This window comes from Uranotaenia lowii, chromosome 1, assembly GCF_029784155.1.
Source record: "Uranotaenia lowii strain MFRU-FL chromosome 1, ASM2978415v1, whole genome shotgun sequence".
Classification (NCBI taxonomy): domain Eukaryota; kingdom Metazoa; phylum Arthropoda; class Insecta; order Diptera; family Culicidae; genus Uranotaenia; species Uranotaenia lowii.
Genome location: NC_073691.1, coordinates 108,513,970 through 108,535,677, shown reverse-complemented (window position 1 = coordinate 108,535,677; position 21,708 = coordinate 108,513,970). Strand labels below are relative to the sequence as shown.

The window sequence follows — 21,708 nt, the reverse complement described above, 5'->3', positions numbered from 1 at the left end:
CGCGAGCAGCTACACTCAGTGGATGGGAACATGGGAGGAGAGATTATGGTTGGACTCAGGGTCGTTGTTAGAAAGTTCACCACGAAACACTGTCCTCTGGAGGTATCTCACGCAGGTCATTCCAATTCCGGCCAACATGTACTTTCAAGGGTGTCGAAATGGGTGGGTACCTCTCATGCTATCAACCAGAGCTGAACTATTTAAACAAGAAAAGGAAATCTAGCCTGAACTTCTTTAGATGACCACCCCAGGGCGAGGTTTGAAAATGGAGTTCGAACACGAAACAAATTCCGGAAGTGTAAAGTGGTTACGAGTGTCTACATTTACAGTTTGGTAAACAACAATTACAATTACATATTTAATTCTAAGAATGGGCCCTAACGTGACGTCACATAATATATATACTTGCGATACAGTTTATGTTTATGTTGTCGGATCGCAGCATCGCTACGATGTTGATTTCGGCTTGCAATTTACCGCCACAGCCAGTTACGAAGCCAGACGGTTGAGAACGGCAGATCTGCAGAACCATGCCCACCTAACGGCGGTTTTGGCACCGCTGGGAACGGCTCAACCCGAAGCGTGTCGACTCGATGTTGGCAACTTGGTTTCCGAGGTGGCATTCTGCTGGTTTCAGTCGGAAGGTGTTGTTTTTGGATTTCTGCACGCGCTCCGTTCCGAGGCTAGGTTATGTCACACTCGAGGTCAAATTTTGGGTCTAGTTCGATCTTGTGTGTGCTTTTCTGTCCGGAGTTGTCGGTAACCTGGGGATGATGTTCTATTGGTTCCGAAGAACCAGTCGAAACCAAAAGAAAAAGGCCCTGTTGGACCTATCCAAGGACGTTAAGATATTGTTGACGTCTATCTTATGTAATTACCAGCACGTGGTTTTGTTTTGATTTTAACAATTATAACATTTTAGACATTATTTTACCTTTTCCTGTTGTTTAACAATGTGCTTCGTCTCTTTGTTGTTTACTTCGATTTCGATTGCTTTTAACACGTTATTGTACTATAAATGTTTTAATTTTTGTTATTTTAAAAACGCATGTTCTTTTTGTTGTCTAGAACTACTAACCGTACTAATTTAGCTTATAGGATACAATTTTGCTTCACTTTTAACGTGTTGTTTTAGTCGCACTGTTTGTTTGTTCCCTGTAAAGTAGATTTTTAGTAACGTTTTTACACTTTAGTTATATTACAATTTACTTCGAGTTTAAAGAACACGGCGCGCACTACTGCTCCCTCAGGCGGTCACGGACAGAAAGAACAGGAAGCGGATTACCACTGCAGGATAAAGCGAAGTATTCTTTCCAGCCAACACACACATTTACGTTGTAAAACAAATTCTAGTGTGTTGTTTCCTGGGTGACCACACTTCCCCACTTAGATCCTGAAAATACACGACGCCTATGGAATTCTCCTGAGAGGACCGTGTGTCAATGGTGAGATCTTGGGAAGGGATGGCAGTAATTCATTGTTTGGATCTGTTTGTATAACTGTTGTAGGGTTCTCTTGAAGGAATAGGGATTAATCAATTTTGTGACAGAGTCACATTTACAAATGTAACGAACGGTTACATTACCCCATCGTCCCTCTTCAAAATGAATGGTAACACATTCATTTTGTCTTGAAGGAGATGCATGCACCAGTCCATCTTACTATCTTCATTTTGATTGAACAAAATTAATAATCAAACTTTTGGAACGTTTATAATCACAATCCGCATAATTTCAAGTCAACATATGACAGAAACAGCTAATGATTTCGTTCAGTGTTTTTGTTGTTGTAACGATCATTCATGACAGTAACTCACAAGAAACGTCAAGTGGGAACTCAAGTGTTCATGAGCAAGAGTCCAATAAGAAAATTTTCATAACAAGTGAATGAATTTTTGGTCGACCGGTCGAAAATAAACAAACTATCCGTGGCTGGTGGATTATCAAGGTAAGTCCTAATCTTCACAACATAAATCCTTCTAAGCGCTAATTGTGCAGATTTTAGCCTAATTCTAACGTTTTTCTAACTCTTTTCAGTTCTGGCTAAAACTGCGGAAGGAAATATCCGGAAATGGTGGAATACTACTCGAAATGTCAGCTGGTAAGTTTTCGTTGTTTATGTTTTGCTATGTTCTGCAACAAATCCGAAATGGATGCTATACATCAGCAAAGGAAAGTATTCAATTATTGTTTCTTCGTCGTTTCAGATCTTCACATCAACAGTCACTCTTGGAAGGGACGGAAGGAAACCAACTCGGAAAACTTTAAAAGGTGAGTTTATGTATCGTGTTACCTAGTGATCAGTAACTTTTGAGGTATTTTGTTTCAGGTATCCGGTTTGAAGTTCTTCAGCAGAGCTAACAACAGAGGCCTCGTCCGATGTCTCCGCTAACTCGTCCGGGATTGTCTGCAGCTTAGCCATGACCATTTAGATGACGTATAATGGACTAAGCTTGGCATTGTAGCCTGCAGAAAAAAGTGTTGGAATTATTCATCTGCTCATTTTCCGACGACCTACAGGTACGGGAGCATAATGTTGGAAAGATTAAGTGTATTTTTAGTATTTTGTGTTTAATTATTCTTTTTGTGTTTCTAGGAGCAAGAGTGTGAATATATGTTTCAATTTTGTTCCAAATTTAGCGAATTCATGAATGAATATCCGAAATTTCTACTGAAGCTTTGACGACACGGTTTTCCCTTACAGACGAAGATTATTTCGTGCACTACTTTTCCTTAATATTGTAAAAATAAATATGAGGCAAACTTTTTCAAGTGAGTTAGGAAATGCTAATGTATTGTTGCGTTAGACCAGATCTCATACAGATCTCGATGCAAATGTCTTCGTTCGTATCAGGTTTTCTGCCGATAGTTTGTATTGAATATCCCGTGGTACTGAATTCAATGAAAAATCACGGAAGAGAATTCTGAAACTATGGAATTGAGTAGCATCCGGTTTCGGAGAAACTGTTATTCGAAGTTTAAAATGTTGATAAAGTAATTCAAATTTGCTAAACTGCTACTAAGGAAAATTTTAGATGCTTAAGTACTTGAATGAACAGAGGTAGTAAATAAAGCTGATACGATTCTGAGAAAAACCTGCAAATTGTCATTTCTGTAAAATCGTCAAAGATCTGGAATTCTCAAAAATATCCAACAACAGCTTGATTTTCAAAGTTCGGGTACAAAGTAATACATTCGTTTTTGAGGGTTTTCACCTAACAAATTAGAACATTTTTCAACTCCTTTGAGTATTTTACTTCTAGTCAGAACGTCCATTTTCAAATTAAGTTAAAGTTTCAATTTCTTTGCTCCTACTACACATTGGCAAAATCGGAAGAATTTAAGATTTGATAATCTTTTTCGACAAAATTTAGGGTCAGATTTAAATTTTTGAAAGGGATTTGGACATTTTCCGGAACTACTTGCCCTTCCAAGTAGTTGCTTGCACACTTAGCATATGCTAGCTGGTTTGTTACTCTCTTTGTAACCGTAGTCTTGGAGACTAAACTTTAAAAATATTCCTCCAAATAACTGTACGTTGTTAGATAACCGATTATTACGATAATTCGAAGTGTGCAACATTCTAACGCGGCGTTTTCGAGAGAACATCTGTAAATCTCGGTAGTTTTTTCTGATAATTTTGCTCACTTTTGCAACAATCATCCAAATGTCTCTTTTTGGTAATTTTTGAATTCGTAACCGTAACTGCTCTCATGGTTGTGCTTATAAAATGAGCCAGCAGATTTTTTTTTGTAAATTTGGTTGCTTTTCTAAATCCATTGTATTTCGTATCTCGGTTCTAAAAAACAGAAAATAAATGGTAATATTAAAAACATAAACTGTTGCATGTTAACTTTGCTGTAAATAACTAAATTTTGCACTAATTAGAGGTCAATTTTGTACACAATCTTCCGTTACTATTTTAGCTATTAGTAAATTTTTTGCGTTTCTATCTGTACATAAACTGTTTACACAAAATGAACTGAAACTTTGTCCGGGATATTAAGTAGAGATCGTTCGGAGGACGATCAAGTTTCAATCAGGAACTGATTTTCATCCCTCTCCGGGGGAACGAGTAATGTAAACATAGCGAACTTTTTCTTTTTTTATGTGGGCGCCAGAATGTAACTCGCGAGCAGCTACACTCAGTGGATGGGAACATGGGAGGAGAGATTATGGTTGGACTCAGGGTCGTTGTTAGAAAGTTCATCACGAAACACTGTCCTCTGGAGGTATCTCACGCAGGTCATTCCAATTCCGGCCAACATGTACTTTCAAGGGTGTCGAAATGGGTGGGTACCTCTCATGCTATCAACCAGAGCTGAACTATTTAAACAAGAAAAGGAAATCTAGCCTGAACTTCTTTAGATGACCACCCCAGGGCGAGGTTTGAAAATGGAGTTCGAACACGAAACAAATTCCGGAAGTGTAAAGTGGTTACGAGTGTCTACATTTACAGTTTGGTAAACAACAATTACAATTACATATTTAATTCTAAGAATGGGCCCTAACGTGACGTCACATAATATATATACTTGCGATACAGTTTATGTTTATGTTGTCGGATCGCAGCATCGCTACGATGTTGATTTCGGCTTGCAATTTACCGCCACAGCCAGTTACGAAGCCAGACGGTTGAGAACGGCAGATCTGCAGAACCATGCCCACCTAACGGCGGTTTTGGCACCGCTGGGAACGGCTCAACCCGAAGCGTGTCGACTCGATGTTGGCAACTTGGTTTCCGAGGTGGCATTCTGCTGGTTTCAGTCGGAAGGTGTTGTTTTTGGATTTCTGCACGCGCTCCGTTCCGAGGCTAGGTTATGTCACACTCGAGGTCAAATTTTGGGTCTAGTTCGATCTTGTGTGTGCTTTTCTGTCCGGAGTTGTCGGTAACCTGGGGATGATGTTCTATTGGTTCCGAAGAACCAGTCGAAACCAAAAGAAAAAGGCCCTGTTGGACCTATCCAAGGACGTTAAGATATTGTTGACGTCTATCTTATGTAATTACCAGCACGTGGTTTTGTTTTGATTTTAACAATTATAACATTTTAGACATTATTTTACCTTTTCCTGTTGTTTAACAATGTGCTTCGTCTCTTTGTTGTTTACTTCGATTTCGATTGCTTTTAACACGTTATTGTACTATAAATGTTTTAATTTTTGTTATTTTAAAAACGCATGTTCTTTTTGTTGTCTAGAACTACTAACCGTACTAATTTAGCTTATAGGATACAATTTTGCTTCACTTTTAACGTGTTGTTTTAGTCGCACTGTTTGTTTGTTCCCTGTAAAGTAGATTTTTAGTAACGTTTTTACACTTTAGTTATATTACAATTTACTTCGAGTTTAAAGAACACGGCGCGCACTACTGCTCCCTCAGGCGGTCACGGACAGAAAGAACAGGAAGCGGATTACCACTGCAGGATAAAGCGAAGTATTCTTTCCAGCCAACACACACATTTACGTTGTAAAACAAATTCTAGTGTGTTGTTTCCTGGGTGACCACACTTCCCCACTTAGATCCTGAAAATACACGACGCCTATGGAATTCTCCTGAGAGGACCGTGTGTCAATGGTGAGATCTTGGGAAGGGATGGCAGTAATTCATTGTTTGGATCTGTTTGTATAACTGTTGTAGGGTTCTCTTGAAGGAATAGGGATTAATCAATTTTGTGACAGAGTCACATTTACAAATGTAACGAACGGTTACAATATCAAAATTTTATCGTAGCTTTTGGTCACAATCAATTACAATCATCTCTTTGCACGTTATGAACAATGTTTGCTTAATGATGTTTATCATTTAACATACTATTTTTCCAAAATGGTTAAAAATTACCCATTTTTTGTTTTTATTATAACTTTGAAGGATGCAAATATATGCAACTATTTTTTCTTGCTTTCGAATAATAAAACCCTTTGCTATGTTAAAAAGTCAAAAAAAGTTTAGGGAAACGTAAGGCTTTTTTCTTAGAGACCAAAATGTTTAAACTTTTTGAGTAAATCATAAAATTACTCATTTTTTACACTTTTATGTTAACCGTGTAAAAATGAAAAATATTTTAAAAAAAAGCTTAGAAAATAAGCTTTCTAACGATGTATTGGGAATTGGTGTAGCATTTCATTTGAAGGAGAAAAATTGATTTGAATATTATTGGATCTAAAGTATATTTTTCAAAATTTTCTAAGTCTGATGTCTGTGAAACGATAAGTGCTTATGATAATCATCTGAAAAATTGAGGATATCTTAGTTAAGTATAACGCTACAAACTGGTATATGACAAATATCATTACGATGAAGTTAATTTTTGACTTTTTGCCGCCTCAAACCTCATAGTGGATGGTGAAGAATCAGCATTAGAAGGACCAGCTTCACCTGTATCCTTCAGATGCTCCACATTAGACTAGTTCACTTTTCGGCTTTTTTCGCTGATCGCAACGCCACTTACAGGGTTTGATCTTCATTCATTTTCAAGTACTCTGGCCAAATTTGAGCTCATTTGAGTAAGTTTCCGGCGTGCGCTAGGAGTTTTATTGAAAAAAGTCCATTTTTCTGGAAAATTTTCGTACATGTGTTCCTAGCAAGCTGTTGTTAATATAAAATGATAATTTTATAGTGCTCTGTGATTGGTATGACAAGCATTCGTATGGACCTGTTTTAGATAATTGACTAAATCAAACCGAAAAAATTTAAAAATTCATAAACTACCAACTTTTACAGAAAATTTACTTACAAGTTGAGAGCTTAAAATCAGTAGTAAATAGAAAAAAAATATTTTCGATATTAACTTTTCATAACAAGATAGCCTTATTTATAACCTTTAATTTGATGTATAACACTTAATGATCGCAAGAGTGCTGGCAAAGTTATTCAAATATCTATGCAACAAATTTGATTTGATAAAATATTTTTCGTTCAAGTTTGCTCCACACCAACTTGTGCACAAGAAAGGATATTTTATTCAATCAAGTACCCCATGACGGGGCCAGGAGTAAAAAAAAAGCGCGCGCTTTGATCAAGTTGTAAGCAAGTCCTCTTGATGCCACGTTTTGCAGGTTGCATGATGCTAAAACTTGAATGGAGACAACATTATGATTCAAAGAATGTGATGTGAATGTTTGAATATCTTTGCTTGTACTGTTGCGATAATGAAGTGTTATACATCAAATTAAAGGTTATAAATAAGGCTATCTTGTTATGAAAAGTTAGTATCGAAAATATTTTTTTTCTATTTACTACTGATTTTAAGCTCTTAACTTGTAAGTAAATTTTCTGTAAAAGTTGGTAGTTTATGAATTTTTAAATTTTTTCGGTTTGATTTAGTCAATTATCTAAAACAGGTCCATACGAATGCTTATCATACCAATAACCGAGCACTATAAAATTATCATTTATATTAACAACAGCTTGCTAGGAACACATCTACGAAAATTTTCCAGAAAAATGGAATTTTTTCAATAAAACTTCTAGCGCACGCTGGAAACTTACTCAAATGAACTCAAATTCGACCAGAGTACTTGAAAATGAATGAGGATCAAACCCTGTAAGTGGCGTTGTGATCAGCGAAAAAAGCCGAAAAGTGAACTAGTCTACTCCACATCTTTAGAGATGATGTTCTCATCGTCAACAACTGGAGGATATAACCTCCCGCCTTTGCTCATTTTAAAAAACGGGGACACGGATGCCCTCCGTTTTGAAAATATAAGCGAAGCTCACTTTTGTCGAAATCAAATAAAGGGAAAAAGATAGAGGAGAAAAAGATAAATAAGAATAAAAAGAACTCACAAGCTTTTAGCACTGTATGGATTTATTCACTCCAGCCACGTGGTCCTTCGTCAATGGCGACGTCCAAACGCTCAACCTTCCTGTGCTCACTCGGATACAGCAAACAAAACCGGATTCCCGAGTCAGTACACCGATGGTGTCCAAATTCCAGATTCCAGGGCAAATAGGAAAACGTCCTCTGAAGATGACCTTGGCAGATGGTGATGGTGGTGACAATTTTGTGCTGCAGATTGCCTTCGTAGCGGCCTCGTAGATTGCCTTGGTGCTGATGTTTGTGGCAAAAATCGATCCAATAGATGCTTTTCGGCAATTGACGACCGAACCAGCAAAGCAAAAACCACTCCCGGTGGAAAAAATTCACTTTTCAATTTTCTTTTAGCCGAAAAAGTACTTCCGAACAGTAGCGAAAAAAACACGTCCGCATACGTCGGACTACTATGATCGAATGACGCTATCCTTAGAACGAAAAGTTATTTAAGATTAAACGGCGGATCTAAAAATGTCCTATTAAATATGATTCTCATCAATCGTTTTGATAAAACTATGTATAAACATTAGGAAGCGTTTATTTTGAAAAATATTTTTTATTTTCAGTTTTTTAAAGAGAGAAAATAAAAATGATTAAATAAGTTTCACAAAAAGTGTTTAACTAAAAAACTATACTATGTGCTATAAAGTATTTATCATTTTTAAGTTTTGAAATAAGGAAACAAAATCATCAGCACAACACATCAACACATTGAATGCAAAGCTTTGTTTCCTTCGGTACAGATTTTGGTACAGATTTTTGAGATTTCGGTACAGATGAAAAAGATTTTTTCGATGAGCGATACAGATTTCAATGTGGTAACTGTGCCGATGGCACGGAAATCTTCCCCAAGAAGATATAAAAACAAGTGCTCTTCGCTGCCCCATTTCCATTAGAGTGAGTGCTTTCAAACGGGAAACATCGCAGCATACTGTAGCTGCTGGCTGCCTGAAATGCCGGAGGAGTAGAGAAACCGCATCGATTCCGGCCTGGAATCGTTGCCTTGCGTGAGATCCGGCGTAACCAGAAGAGCAGCTGATCCGTAAGCTGCTTTTCCATCGCAGCATACCGTAGGGAAGGCCGGAGGAGTGAAGAAACCGCATCGATTCCGGCCTGGAATCGATGCCTTGCGTGAGGTCCGGCGTTACCAGAAGAGCAGCTGATCCGCAAGCTGCTTTTCCATTGCAGCATACCGTAAGAATGAAGAAACCGCATCGATTCCGGCCTGGAATGGATGCCTTGCGTGAGATCCGGCGGTACCAGAAGAGCAGCTGATCCGCAAGATGCCTCAGTGAAATTACCAGCCAGCTAAGAATCATCAGTCAATCAATCAGTCCTTTTCAGGACTAAACATGATCGACAAAGAGTTTTTTAAAATTGAACTATGAAAATGATAATCATAATCTATCCGAAGGCATATGAAACGCAACGCAAAGCAAATTTAATGCCCTTATTTTAATTTGTGTGGATTGTGACATAGGGAAGGGGGGGGAGGTATGCTCATCGTTAAGTAACGAACTGAAATAACTGTTCAAAAACCGAATATTGGGTACATTTACCCCCAAGAACTCAAAGCAACCTTAGGGCCGAAATTTTACTATTTTTGACGTAGAATTACGTCTTACGGCAACACTATAGGGGGGCAAATTAAAATTGGCGAACGGATCTCGCGTCACGAAAAACGTCACTTTATCGGACATCTTTTCCGTACTTCATTTTGGGTCGGCTATGTGTTGGTACACCAATACTCATTCAGCGCAAATACGGATGGGTGCGCAAAACACCCGAATGAAAAAAAACCCCGAGCGCCGACCCAAACTACACTAGATCATAAGTTATAAAAGGGCAATGATTGCGCCGGGCTATTTTACTTGGCTTTTGAGCATTCTCGCGTGAGGTCGTTCGGAGCGACCAAAAATTTCGAGAGCGCTGCTGTTTTTTTTTCGTTAATGCTGCCGTTGCTACTTTCCGACCCTGCAACCGCGTCTGATACTGCTGTCGTTGTACGGCCCGTGCAGTTCTCAATCTGGTCCTGCTGTTGGTCAAGTAAACTATACGGCGGGTGGCGTTCGATGGAAACGTTTGCTTTCCCTGTAGAGGTGGGCAAAACGGCTCATTTCAATGAGCGGCTCAGAGTCGTTCGCTCAATTCAATGAGCCGGTTCATTTGAACGGCTCAAAAATGAACCGTGTCACGCGGCTAACACTGGAGCCGTTCACATACCACGTGGTTAACCTAAGGGAAGGGCGTGGTGGGGTTGGTTTGGAAATTTTCGTGTAGAGGGGGGTAGGAGTTTGAGTTATGTCCACGTGAACATACTCACTCCATAAATATTTTCGAACATTGAATAAATATTATGAAATTGTAATTAATATTTTAAAATATCTAGCATTTTAATGAAAATTATAAATTACTTTTTTTAAAAGTGCTAAATTCAAAGCAACATTACGTATTAAACTTCAACTACGAATATATACTCGGGATTAATGTTTAATGTTATTAAAAAAACATGTTTAATTACACAGAATCATGTCCGCTGGAGTCCTCAGTTTTCGTTCATTTATCTCTAGCACACTTTAGCAGCTTTCTCACATTACCCAAATTAAAGTTAAAATTACATTATAGGCTCACATTTTTCGAGTGTCTGAATTTTGTTAATTTTGTATACGAATACGTATACGAAACACGAGATATGGCTGAAAAATCAAAGAATCCATCGCATCCCTCTTTTGTGTGTTTTTCTGCTTTTGCTTCAAATTAGCAGCTTTTGGTTCTTCGCCCATCAAATCACAGGTAACATAGACTGAGGAGCGAAGAACAGCAGAAAGCCGTTCGATCGTTCTCTCGAACCAAAGGAACCGTGCTGGGTGGTGGTTCAAAAAAGAGTCGAAAAACCCCAGACTCTGCCATAAATTGTAGAACGAATTATTCACAGCGTAAAGTACCGTTATTTGACAAAATTTGTGTTTTAAATCTTCAAAGTGTATCTGTCAATCCAGTAATGTTTCTGTATTTGTGATGTTCATTTGTATAATATACACGCAAGATGAACCAAACTTGTGTATAACAAATAAATGTTCATCTGGTTCACTTTTATTTTTAAGTGTGAGTGAAGCCTCTGTACGTTTGGCATGTGCTCGCACGGTAAACAAAGTTATTCGAAACTGTATAAAAATTCATACAGTTTCAAGAAAAGTGTCTCCACTTAGTTTTAACTTTGAGCATTATATTGTCGCTGAATCCCCAAACCGGAGTTATCGTCAATGAGCGCTGGCGACATTTACTGGCGACACTCACTGGCGACAAGTTATTATCAGGACGTGTACAACTTCGGGTGTGTTCTTATACCAAAGATTTTTTATTTCAAAGGAAAGTGCCGCAAAACAAAGGATTTTTTCCTTTGGTTTTGGTATAAATCAAAAATCCTTTGGTTAAAATGCATTTTCCTCTGTTTCAAAGATTTTTTCTTTTGAAAAATCTTAGATTCAAAATATTAATGCTTTGATACAAAAACCAGTTTCATTTGATTCAAAGTTATTATCTTTGCTCAAAGGTAATTTAGATATAGATTTAAAAGCATTTATTCATTGAACCATTTTCCATTTATTCCAATTGGAAGATTTTTACCCTGTTGTTTCGAAGTTCCTATTAGGAGTTTGAATAATAAAAAAGATACAATTTTAGTTCTTAAATTCTTTTTTATTCACAAACACATAAAACATTGGTTCACTATAACCGAGTAGGGTCCTTGATATCGTTGACAAAGTTTCGCATTCTCCGTGGGCCGGTCAATAAACTTCCGAAAGCCACTCCAGCTGCTGGCTGGTCCAACTGGTGATTGCCGTTGAAGATTGGGCCGAAAAAATACGACCGCGGGATTTGGGGAGGTGTTACTTTGCGCAGCTTTCTCCATGTTCGAGAGACTTGGAAATCTATCCGTCTTTTCAATCAAAACTATAATTCATTGATTCAAAGAAAACAGGAGCTGGATTCAAAAAAAATGAATGTTTTGAATCAAAGTCAGATTTAATTCGTTCCAAAATTCAAGTTTACACTGCGTGAATACACGGAATCGTCCATCTTGAGACAGGCAATCGTAATCATAGGCATGGTAGGCGAACAATTCGCTGTCAAAAAGCGCTCCGTCTCCACCCCCCACCAATGAGAAACTTTTGGTACTCCTTGCCTACTGTTGCTCAATATGCAACCACCCGTAGCTGTATAGGCACACTGGTTATTACTCTAAAAAAGCGTTGCCAGTAATGATATTTCACAACGTCGCTAGTTGGCAAGGTTGCCGATCACCAGCGCGAAAACTTCGGATTTCAACTTCAATGACAATATCTATCCAAATCGCTTCTTCGTACTCATTTATGATAACTCTCTGAAAAAAATTGATTGTCATATTACAAGTTACTTTATGCTTGTAAACTGATGATCTACCTTGTTTAATTAATTTCATTCCAGGAGTATAACTTGTTATGCAGAATATACTCGACTTAGTAATATTCGTTGAAATAATCAAAATTGCATTTTTTAATTCAATTACGAAAAAAATAGTAAAATTTCCGTCCTAAGGTTGCATTGAGTTCTTGGGGGTAAATGTACCCAATATTCGGTTTTTGAACAGTTATTTCAGTTCGTTACTTAACGATGAGCATACCTCCCCCCCTTCCCTATGTCACAATCCACACAAATTAAAATAAGGGCATTAAATTTGCTTTGCGTTGCGTTTCATATGCCTTCGGATAGATTATGATTATCATTTTCATAGTTCAATTTAAAAAAACTCTTTGTCGATCATGTTTAGTCCTGAAAAGGACTGATTGATTGACTGATGATTCTTAGCTGGCTGGTAATTTCACTGAGGCATCTTGCGGATCAGCTGCTCTTCTGGTACCGCCGGATCTCATGCAAGGCATCGATTCCAGGCCGGAATCGATGCGGTTTCTTCATTCCTACGGTATGCTGCAATGGAAAAGCAGCTTGCGGATCAGCTGCTCTTCTGGTAACGCCGGACCTCACGCAAGGCATCGATTCCAGGCCGGAATCGATGCGGTTTCTTCACTCCTCCGGCCTTCCCTACGGTATACTGCGATGGAAAAGCAGCTTACGGATCAGCTGCTCTTCTGGTACCGCCGGATCTCACGCAAGGCATCGATTCCAGGCCGGAATCGATGCGGTTTCTTCATTCCTCTGGCCTTTTCATAGTTCAATTAACTATTTGTCGATCCTGTCTAGTCCTGAAAAGGACTGATTGATTGGTGATTCTTAGCAGGCTGGTTATTTCTTCTGAGGCAGCTTGCGGATCAGCTCCTCTTCTGGTACCGCCGAATCTCACGCAAGGCATCGATTCCAGGCCGGAATCGATGCGGTTTCTTCATTCCTACGGTATGCTGCAATGGAAAAGCAGCTTGCGGATCAGCTGCTCTTCTGGTAACGCCGGACCTCACGCAAGGCATCGATTCCAGGCCGGAATCGATGCGGTTTCTTCACTCCTCCGGCCTTCCCTACGGTATGCTGCGATGGAAAAGCAGCTTACGGATCAGCTGCTCTTCTGGTTACGCCGGATCTCACGCAAGGTAACGATTCCAGGCCGGAATCGATGCGGTTTCTCCACTCCTCCGGCATTTCAGGCAGCCAGCAGCTACAGTATGCTGCGATGTTTCCCGTTTGAAAGCACTTACTGAAATGAAAATGGGGCAGACTTTTTTTGACTTTAAATTAATCTTTATTCAGGGATTTTTGTGTGGTTACATATTAAATTTTAAGTGATACAGAATCTTCTTTTCAGCTTTAGTGGAAATGTTGTTTTGAGATTGTTCTACATTTACAAAATTTTAAATATTTGCAAAAGTTTTGTCCAATCTTGTGGAATTGTTCAGTTTTGAAATTTTCAAAAAGCTACTTATATCTACTATGTACAGAACCTAATACTACTATTTACAACCTATCATACTATTTACACTCTAATCTAATATATACAAATTTTGAATTAATGTGTGTTCGGATGTGTTACATTTTTGTACAAATCTGTTTTTAGTGTCGGATATTCGCTGGTCCACTAACTGAATTTCTGCTTCTTCATGTAGATGAGAAATCCTGGTGTAGCGGGAACGATTCAAGATCATTCTTAGGGTCCTATTTTGCGCCACTTGGAGTTTGTTCTTGTGAGTTTGGGCACTGGATTCCCATACCGCAGATGCGTAGTGTATCGCCGGTGTGAAGATTTGTTTATAGATCGCCAGTTTGTTGGTAAGTGAGAGCTTTGATCTTCGACATATAAGAGGATACAGGCACCGAACAAGACTTGAGCATTTGATCAAAACCCTTTCGATATGCGAGCGGAATAACATCTTCTCATCAAACAGTACTCCCAGGTATGTCACCTCGCTGGACCAGTCGACCCTTGTGCCATTCATAACCACTGTACATGTAGGCGGAGGTCTTAGTTTCGGAGATTGTCGGTGTAGAAACATTATTGTTTTTGTTTTGGCTGCGTTTATTTTAATTTTCCACGTATTGGTGTATTCGACGAAGGCATTGAGGCATCTTTGGAGTTTGTTCGTGATCTCACGAGGAATTCTACCCTTGACGGTTATTGCTGTATCATCAGCAAAAAGGAAGAGTACTCCGTCATCACCCAGAGGAGGAATGTCGGATGTGTAGACGTTGTATAGGATCGGGCCCAGTAAACTACCTTGTGGAACTCCTGCTGGGATGGTAAACGTGTCCGAACAGCAACCGTTTAAGGATACTCTGAACGACCTTTGCTGAAGGTAATTTTGGATGATCTTGATGAGGTGAAGTGGAAAGTTGAAATTTCTAAGCTTGTATATGAGTCTGTTTGAGTGTAAACTCACCGCTCAGTAGTGGTAGTAAGGGAAAGAGTTGACACTTCCCGACGGGAATTTAGACCTACCCGAAAGCGGTCTAAAGGAGCTTTCGGGAGAAATACGCTCTGTTCAGAACAGGGAGAAAATGCACACAGAGTAAAATTTATGCTATTTCCAACCCCCTGGCATCTTGACGTTTCCCATACAAATCGCGTGTGCCAGTTTTTTCTGGTTCTCTGGTTCTGTCAAATTGAAAATCAAGCGACTTAACATGTCGGAAGGACGCATATTGAAATATATTCTCTTTCAATTGATTCAACATATGAAAAAATGATTTGAATTTAAAAATTTTAGCTCAGTTATATGTAAAAACGATCTGTTTTGAAAAGTTTAGTCGATGCAAACGATTCACAGACGTAAACCTGAGTGTCATTTATTAGGTCTAAAACTTCTGGATTGATCAAAATAATCCACAGATATACGGAAGTTTTTTGGAACAAGTATCCCTTCCACCGAAACTATTGTGGACAATCGTACATAATAAATGTAAAACAAAACATTACCACAACAATAATCAAGTGATTTTCATAAACTGCGATCCATATGAAATTTTAGAATGGTCAAATTTTCACATTATAACAGAACCATTTCCTGTTTTATGCGAAAACTGTACCTATACAATAAATAAATATGTAGATTATTGAATGTGTATAATAATGTCGGTTGAATCTTTTTTTATTCATTCGAAAGTTATGAATTTTCCTGATTCGCACCACATTAGATGATGTGCCCTTTCCATACGCATGGCCCGAAAAGTATGTAAACAAGCGGTACACATGCGACATCTGCGACTTTGAATCAGGCACACGAAACTCACCAGAACTGTCAAGTTGCCAGGGGGTTGGCTATTTCTCAGTTCATACTGTGCATGATCAAATTTGTAAATGTATTGATAGTAAATGATAGGGAACTTTGTTTTGTATTCAATTTCTCTATTCCGCCACTTTATACACAACACAGTTTGAGGCACAGTCCAAACGAAACCACCGTCGTGTGCACTACTCGCCCAATAAAACCCCAATCGCAAATCAGAAATAAAGTGTTGTGATTTTTGAGTTATTAATACAACTTCACCGCGTTCTAATTCGTGTCCGAAAGTGTTCCGGTGCCTAAACATTTGGTCCTTCGAACCGGATGACCGTCCGGAAAGTGGTTCCGGAACATAAATTGGACATTTAGAAGTTTTAAGTGAAGTTTGGACTTTGCTCGACAGCAGCAAAAGTGTGAACCATTTTGTGGTCACAAAATCGCCATCGCAGTGCTGAACATTGTTATTGCGAACAATCAAAGTGCATCTATCGGGACGCCAACTACGCTTGGCTTGGATGCAATTAAGTGCATCAGTGGACAGGTCAGCCATTGCAATTTGGAACATTGAGTGATACTCGGATACCTGAAGCAAGGACACCGCCAGGATCATTTGCCAGCTTTGAAGCAAGGAAACTTCACATCACCAATCAGCATTCAACGCAGCAGAAAACAGCTGATTTACAACCAGCAACCGACGCAGCGTCTGAAGGAGCAGTTTTTGTGGAATCTTCAAAGCAGGAAGTATTTACTGGCTTGGTGCATGAGGCCAAAGAAAGTGCGAATCAATAAAGATTTTAAGTGTGAATTAATCTTTTAGTTGCATGAAGTGTGTGCCCTGTCCGTAACTATAAATTGGTCTTGGTTCATTATTGGCATTTCTACTTTGCAATTTTCATTGGTTGTGCCCACTCGCTGCTGTCAATATCGGGTTGCTAGTCTCGGTAATTCGCGTCGCGATCGGATGGAACGTTGAGTTGATCAAAACTAAGTGCATATACCCTGAGTCAGAGCACATAAAGGTGCAAGTCAGAAGCACAGAAGGTGCAAGTCAGATATTTTGGTCAGAATAATTCAGTACTGGACGGATTGGGTCCAAAGTGTTGGAATTTGTCGGAAAATCACAAGTTTGTTTAAGAATTTAAGATTGTGTCAGAATTTGAAACTGAGTCTAAGTCTGAGCTTGAAACTTGTCAGAATTAAGTCTGAATCGGAAATTAAGTTTTTTTCGGAAAAATTTTCAGAATCAAGTCTGAATTTGTCAGAAAATACCAGTGTATTTAAGAGTTTAAGTTTGAGTTCGAAACTTGTCAGAATTAAGTCTGAATTAGTTTGTGTTGGAAACATTGTCAGAATCAAGTCTGAATTTGTCAGAAAATACAAGTTTGTTTGAGTTTGAGTTGGAAAACTTGTCAGAATTAAGTCTGAATCAGTTTGTGTCGGAATTCTTAAGTGAATATTGTCGAAAATCTTGTCTGAAACTTATCAGAATTGAGGCTGAGTCTCAAAATAAGCTTGTGTCAGAATTCTTGTCTGAATATTGTCAGAAACCTGGTCTGAAATATTGTCAGAAATTAAGTCAGAAAAGATCTTGTCAGAAATCGAGTCTGAATTCAAATCGTCTGAAACATTGTCAGATATTAAGCCTGTGTCAGAAACAACGTGTCAGTTTAAGGACTTGTCTGTAGGAACAAGTCTGTATTCGTCAAAATTTTGAAGCCTGTGTCAGATTACAAAAAGTGTTGCAATGTCGAGAAGTACGCTGAAGGCTTTGCAAAAACGTGAGCGGCAGTTGTATGTGATTTTTGATGGTACTGATAGATTCATCCAAACCTATCAGATCGATAGTGATCGGTGCCAGTTAAGCTCAAGATTGCAAGTGATTGATACTGTGTACAGTGAATTTTTCGAAGTACGGAGCAAGATAGAAATGTTGCTGGACGAAGCAGCCGAGAAAGAGCAGAAAGATGCTGACAGCGAAGTCAAATGGGAGATTGCAAAACAGCGCGAAGAAGAGAACGACAAAATTCTGCAGCAGTTTGATGACCGATACTTTGCAATTCGAGGTGACCTCCTTAGACTTCAAGGCGATAAGGATGCCTTAGGGGTGAACACAACCAGCAACAGTCAGAGTCAGTCTGTGTCAGGGAATACGTCTAGAGTAAAGCTGCCAGAGATTCGTTTGCCGTCCTTTAGCGGAAAAATCAGAGAATGGGTTACGTTTAGAGACTCTTTCCGTAGTCTCATTCACGACAACGAGCATCTGACAAAAATGGATAAATTTACGTACCTTCGTTCCTCTCTGCAAGGTGATGCATTGAAGGAAATAAACAACATCGAGCTGTCAGAGGCAAACTACGACGTCGCCTGGAAAACGCTTGAAGTCCGCTACGAAAATAAGAAGCTGATTGTAAATGCTCATCTAGACGCTCTCTTCGCCCTCGAATCGCTAAAAAAGGAGAGCTACGATGGTTTAAACTTCCTCGTCAGCGAATTTGAGAAAAACTTGATGATGTTGCAGAAAATCGGTGAGCCAACGGAGTCTTGGAGTACAATACTAGTCTACATGTTGTGCGCTAGACTTGATTCTGCAACATTGCGCCAATGGGAGACGCATTACGGGTCTAAGGAGGTCCCAACGTACGAAGAGCTGCTATTGTTCTTGCAAGGTCACTGCTCAGTTCTGCAATCAATCACCTCTGCAAGAAATCCGCCATCCGAAGGACGTCAGACAAGATCAACAGTGTGCAATATAAGCATCCGGTCGGATTCACGTTGCCCGTTCTGTACCGAAACATGGCATTCACCATTTCACTGCCAGAGATTCCTTCGATTGAAGATATCAGAACGTGTTGAAGCCGCCAATCGAAGTCGAGTCTGTCGAAATTGTCTACAGCCTGGACATTTTGCGACGAACTGCACTCGTAGCAGTTGCCGATTATGTCAACAAAGGCATCACACTATGTTGCATGCTACGCGATCCTCCGTTCCAAATCCGTCGAATCCGAGACTCAGTCAACAGTCAATTGCACAACCCTCTAATCAAGAAAGCACCCATACTTATCCACAGCAAGCTTATCAACAGCAAAGTCACACCATGCCAATAGTTACGGAAACACACACTCAAACACAAAATGCAACACACAATTCACCAAATACAATCACACAATTCGATTCGCCAACGCCAAGCACAAGCCAAAACTACGTCGCACTACCTGTTAAGTCCGCTTCGAATATTCTGCTCCCTACCGCTCTTGTAAAGATTAAGGACCGTCACGGTAACGCTCAGATTGCTAGAGCCTTGTTAGATTCTTGCTCGCAACACTGCCTAATGTCTCAAGAGTTTTCGAGAAAGCTGAAGTTGAAAGAATCACCTACGTTTTTGTCAGTTCAGGGTATTGGGTCATGTCAGTCAGTTTCAACGAAGACCATACTTGCTGAAGTCTGTTCACGTTCGCCAAAAATTTCGGGATTCCAAGATACCATGAAGTTTTTCGTGTTGCCGAAACTTGCGCTACATCTTTCCTCGACATCGTTTAAACCTTCGCTAATGACGCTTCCCGATTCCTCTTTGCTAGCTGATCCTTACTTCCACGAATCAAAGCGGATCGATGTCATCATTGGCGCCGAGTATTTCACAGATTTGTTGAAGGATGAACGAGGAAGGGCCACGAAGAATGGTCCATCACTCCAAAATACAGTTTTTGGTTGGATAGTGGCAGGCCGGGTGGTCGAATCTCCTCAACACGTTTCTCACACCTTAGTTTGTTCTACAAATAACTACAGAACCAGCTCACGTGGTTCTAGAAGCTCGAAACATGCCGCGTTGAGATCTCGAACAATTGAAGCATCAACATTCAGAATGAAGCAGAACGTTTTATCAGTACCCTACCCGAGAAAGAGTCAGTTTTGTGTCAGAGGTTCTTTGTCGAATTTGTAAGAAATTCTTACTTAAGTCAATTTTCGAGTGGTGATACTTGTTAATCCTATAATCTCGCCAGACTTATCGTTGTTAAGCCCAAGATGCTCACTCAGAAAATAAAGTTAATTAAACTCTAATCGTCCTCATGAGGCTCAAACGCATCACGCTTAGTACACATTACAACATTCAGTCTAAAGTTAAGCTATTCCAATCAAATCAGATCATTAAGATATGTAAACTACCAGAACTGCTTAAGATTCGTTATGCGATAACAAAGTTTACATGAAATGTCCATTTAAACAAAGGTTTAATAGATTCCGCATGATTTCGAACAGCCCATTTCGTCTGAAGTATCATATAGTATGAAGTAACCCAATCGCTTGAAGTGGCATTGTCGTTTGAAGTATTCCTATCTGTTTAAGAACAGCCATATCTCTTGAAGTTTCCTAACGTTTCCTCTGAAGAACCAGTATCGAATCGTTTGAAGCACCACACCGTCTTGAGTATAATCAAATTGATGGAAAGGAATTTCTAAAGGGTTTCGAGTTAGAGAATCCGTTTCTCCCAAGCGTTTGTGTTTCGAAAATCATTACAATTTAGCACATTCCACTCAGACATGAATGTTTAGGAGGTAAGGCTAACCTCAATTCTCTAAGGAGCTCACCGAAGAAGTTTTTGAAGGATGTCATCACTATCAAGAATCATCAGACGTTCTTAGGAGCGTGGGCGGAGGCCCTGTGCCTCCGCATTCAGGGAAGTCCCTAATTTATTAAGGGTTAACAAAAAAATTAAGCACTGTTCATTCGCACTCAGGTTATTCCCACGGTCGATTAAGGAACATCGAGCATCAACATTAGCTGCCGGGCCAACACCACACATCCCTTGAGCAGCGACTCGCCATCAGCCTTGTTGAGCATACCTCGGGTCATGCAAAATGAAATCGACAAGTGAACCATCAATCCATCGGTCGCCACACAGGTCAAGCAGCAAATCCAACACACATCGCGCCAGTCACCGCTTTAAAACAATGGTATATTTCGAATTGTCGACTACCAGCACCGGGAGCCTATGCCCTTCTCCTCTTGGGGGATTGCCTCCCGACAATTTGCGCACCGGCGGATGACTCGCAAATCCATTGAAGCTCATCGACAGACTATCCCAGGCATGCGACCTGACACGCAAGTTTTGAGAATTCACACATCACTGTTCACCAGGCCATCGGCAATAGAACCTGGGCAAGAAAAGGTTGTTCGCTAACAATTGCATCTACAATGATGATCATCAAAATATCTCATACGTACCTTGAAATTCGGGTGGTGTACACTCTTGGTTCCGCCGAATCAAAAAATATTCGGCAACATCCCACCCTTCGGAGCAGATTTAGAACAACGAGTCGGTCTCTTTCTTGTCGCACATCCTTCAGCAGACCGACTGAACAGTTACCATCGTAGCAAAGCATCTTACCGGCAACGTCTGCGCAAAACTGAATCGTCCAGGGAACTGCGGAAAGCATCACGTAAACAAAACGTCGTATCAAAAATTGTCATCGAGCAAGCATTCCGTTAGTTCATGGGGAACTGCTAAAAAGTGTCGTTTCCACGGTACGCTTTGTCCATCCAGCATCTACACACGGGGAGGAAGCTGAAAAAAAAACATCATTACTCATCATGATCGCTACCGAGAACAGGTCGACAGAAATTTGCATTGCTGTGCCATCTTCATGTAACTTCGCAGAAGTCAATCCATCAGATACTCACCTTGGCAGTTCCTGGTCCTTAGAAGCAGCCAATCATCGGTTAATTGCATCGAATTTCCAGCGAATTTGACCATCTTCAGCCCAGCAGCTCCAGTTCTGTGTCACCAGCAACAACAAATCATCCAAATCATACCACACTACACTATACATAATATTTAAGCCGTCTTCATACAAACACAAACCCGATAGTTTCAGGAACGAAGAAGTAATCAAAAGAGAACTAGCTACAACCGAACGAAAAGTACGTTAGGAGTTTTGTTTTGAAATGAGATTTCAAGGCGGGCGGCGTATGTTTGAGTGTAAACTCACCGCTCAGTAGTGGTAGTAAGGGAAAGAGTTGACACTTCCCGACGGGAATTTAGACCTACCCGAAAGCGGTCTAAAGGAGCTTTCGGGAGAAATACGCTCTGTTCAGAACAGGGAGAAAATGCACACAGAGTAAAATTTATGCTATTTCTCAGTTCATACTGTGCATGATCAAATTTGTAAATGTATTGATAGTAAATGATAGGGA

General features: G+C 39.8%; 1 protein-coding gene and 3 long non-coding RNA genes across 4 annotated transcripts; 1 reads left to right on the top strand and 3 right to left on the bottom strand.

Moving 5' to 3' along the window:
- Nucleotides 1-132: 132 nt before the first annotated feature.
- Nucleotides 133-1,276, bottom strand: LOC129740617 (uncharacterized). Its single transcript, XR_008736306.1, has 4 exons — nt 1,210-1,276; nt 1,079-1,155; nt 935-1,012; nt 133-830 (listed from the first exon to the last, which is right to left on the bottom strand). It is a non-coding gene; the product is annotated as an uncharacterized LOC129740617 (long non-coding RNA).
- Nucleotides 1,277-3,242: 1,966 nt separating this feature from the next.
- LOC129740025 (uncharacterized) lies at nt 3,243-5,501 on the bottom strand. The gene is made up of 4 exons (XR_008736074.1): nt 5,339-5,501; nt 5,208-5,284; nt 5,064-5,141; nt 3,243-4,959 (listed from the first exon to the last, which is right to left on the bottom strand). It is a non-coding gene; the product is annotated as an uncharacterized LOC129740025 (long non-coding RNA).
- Nucleotides 5,502-17,263: 11,762 nt separating this feature from the next.
- LOC129737784 (uncharacterized) lies at nt 17,264-19,456 on the top strand. Its single transcript, XM_055728946.1, has one exon. The coding sequence runs from the start codon at nt 17,264-17,266 to the stop codon at nt 19,454-19,456; it is 2,193 nt and encodes a 730-aa protein (XP_055584921.1).
- Nucleotides 19,457-20,148: 692 nt separating this feature from the next.
- Nucleotides 20,149-21,426, bottom strand: LOC129739267 (uncharacterized). The gene is made up of 3 exons (XR_008735789.1): nt 21,196-21,426; nt 20,740-21,079; nt 20,149-20,669 (listed from the first exon to the last, which is right to left on the bottom strand). It is a non-coding gene; the product is annotated as an uncharacterized LOC129739267 (long non-coding RNA).
- Between the last annotated feature and the right edge of the window lie 282 nt (nt 21,427-21,708).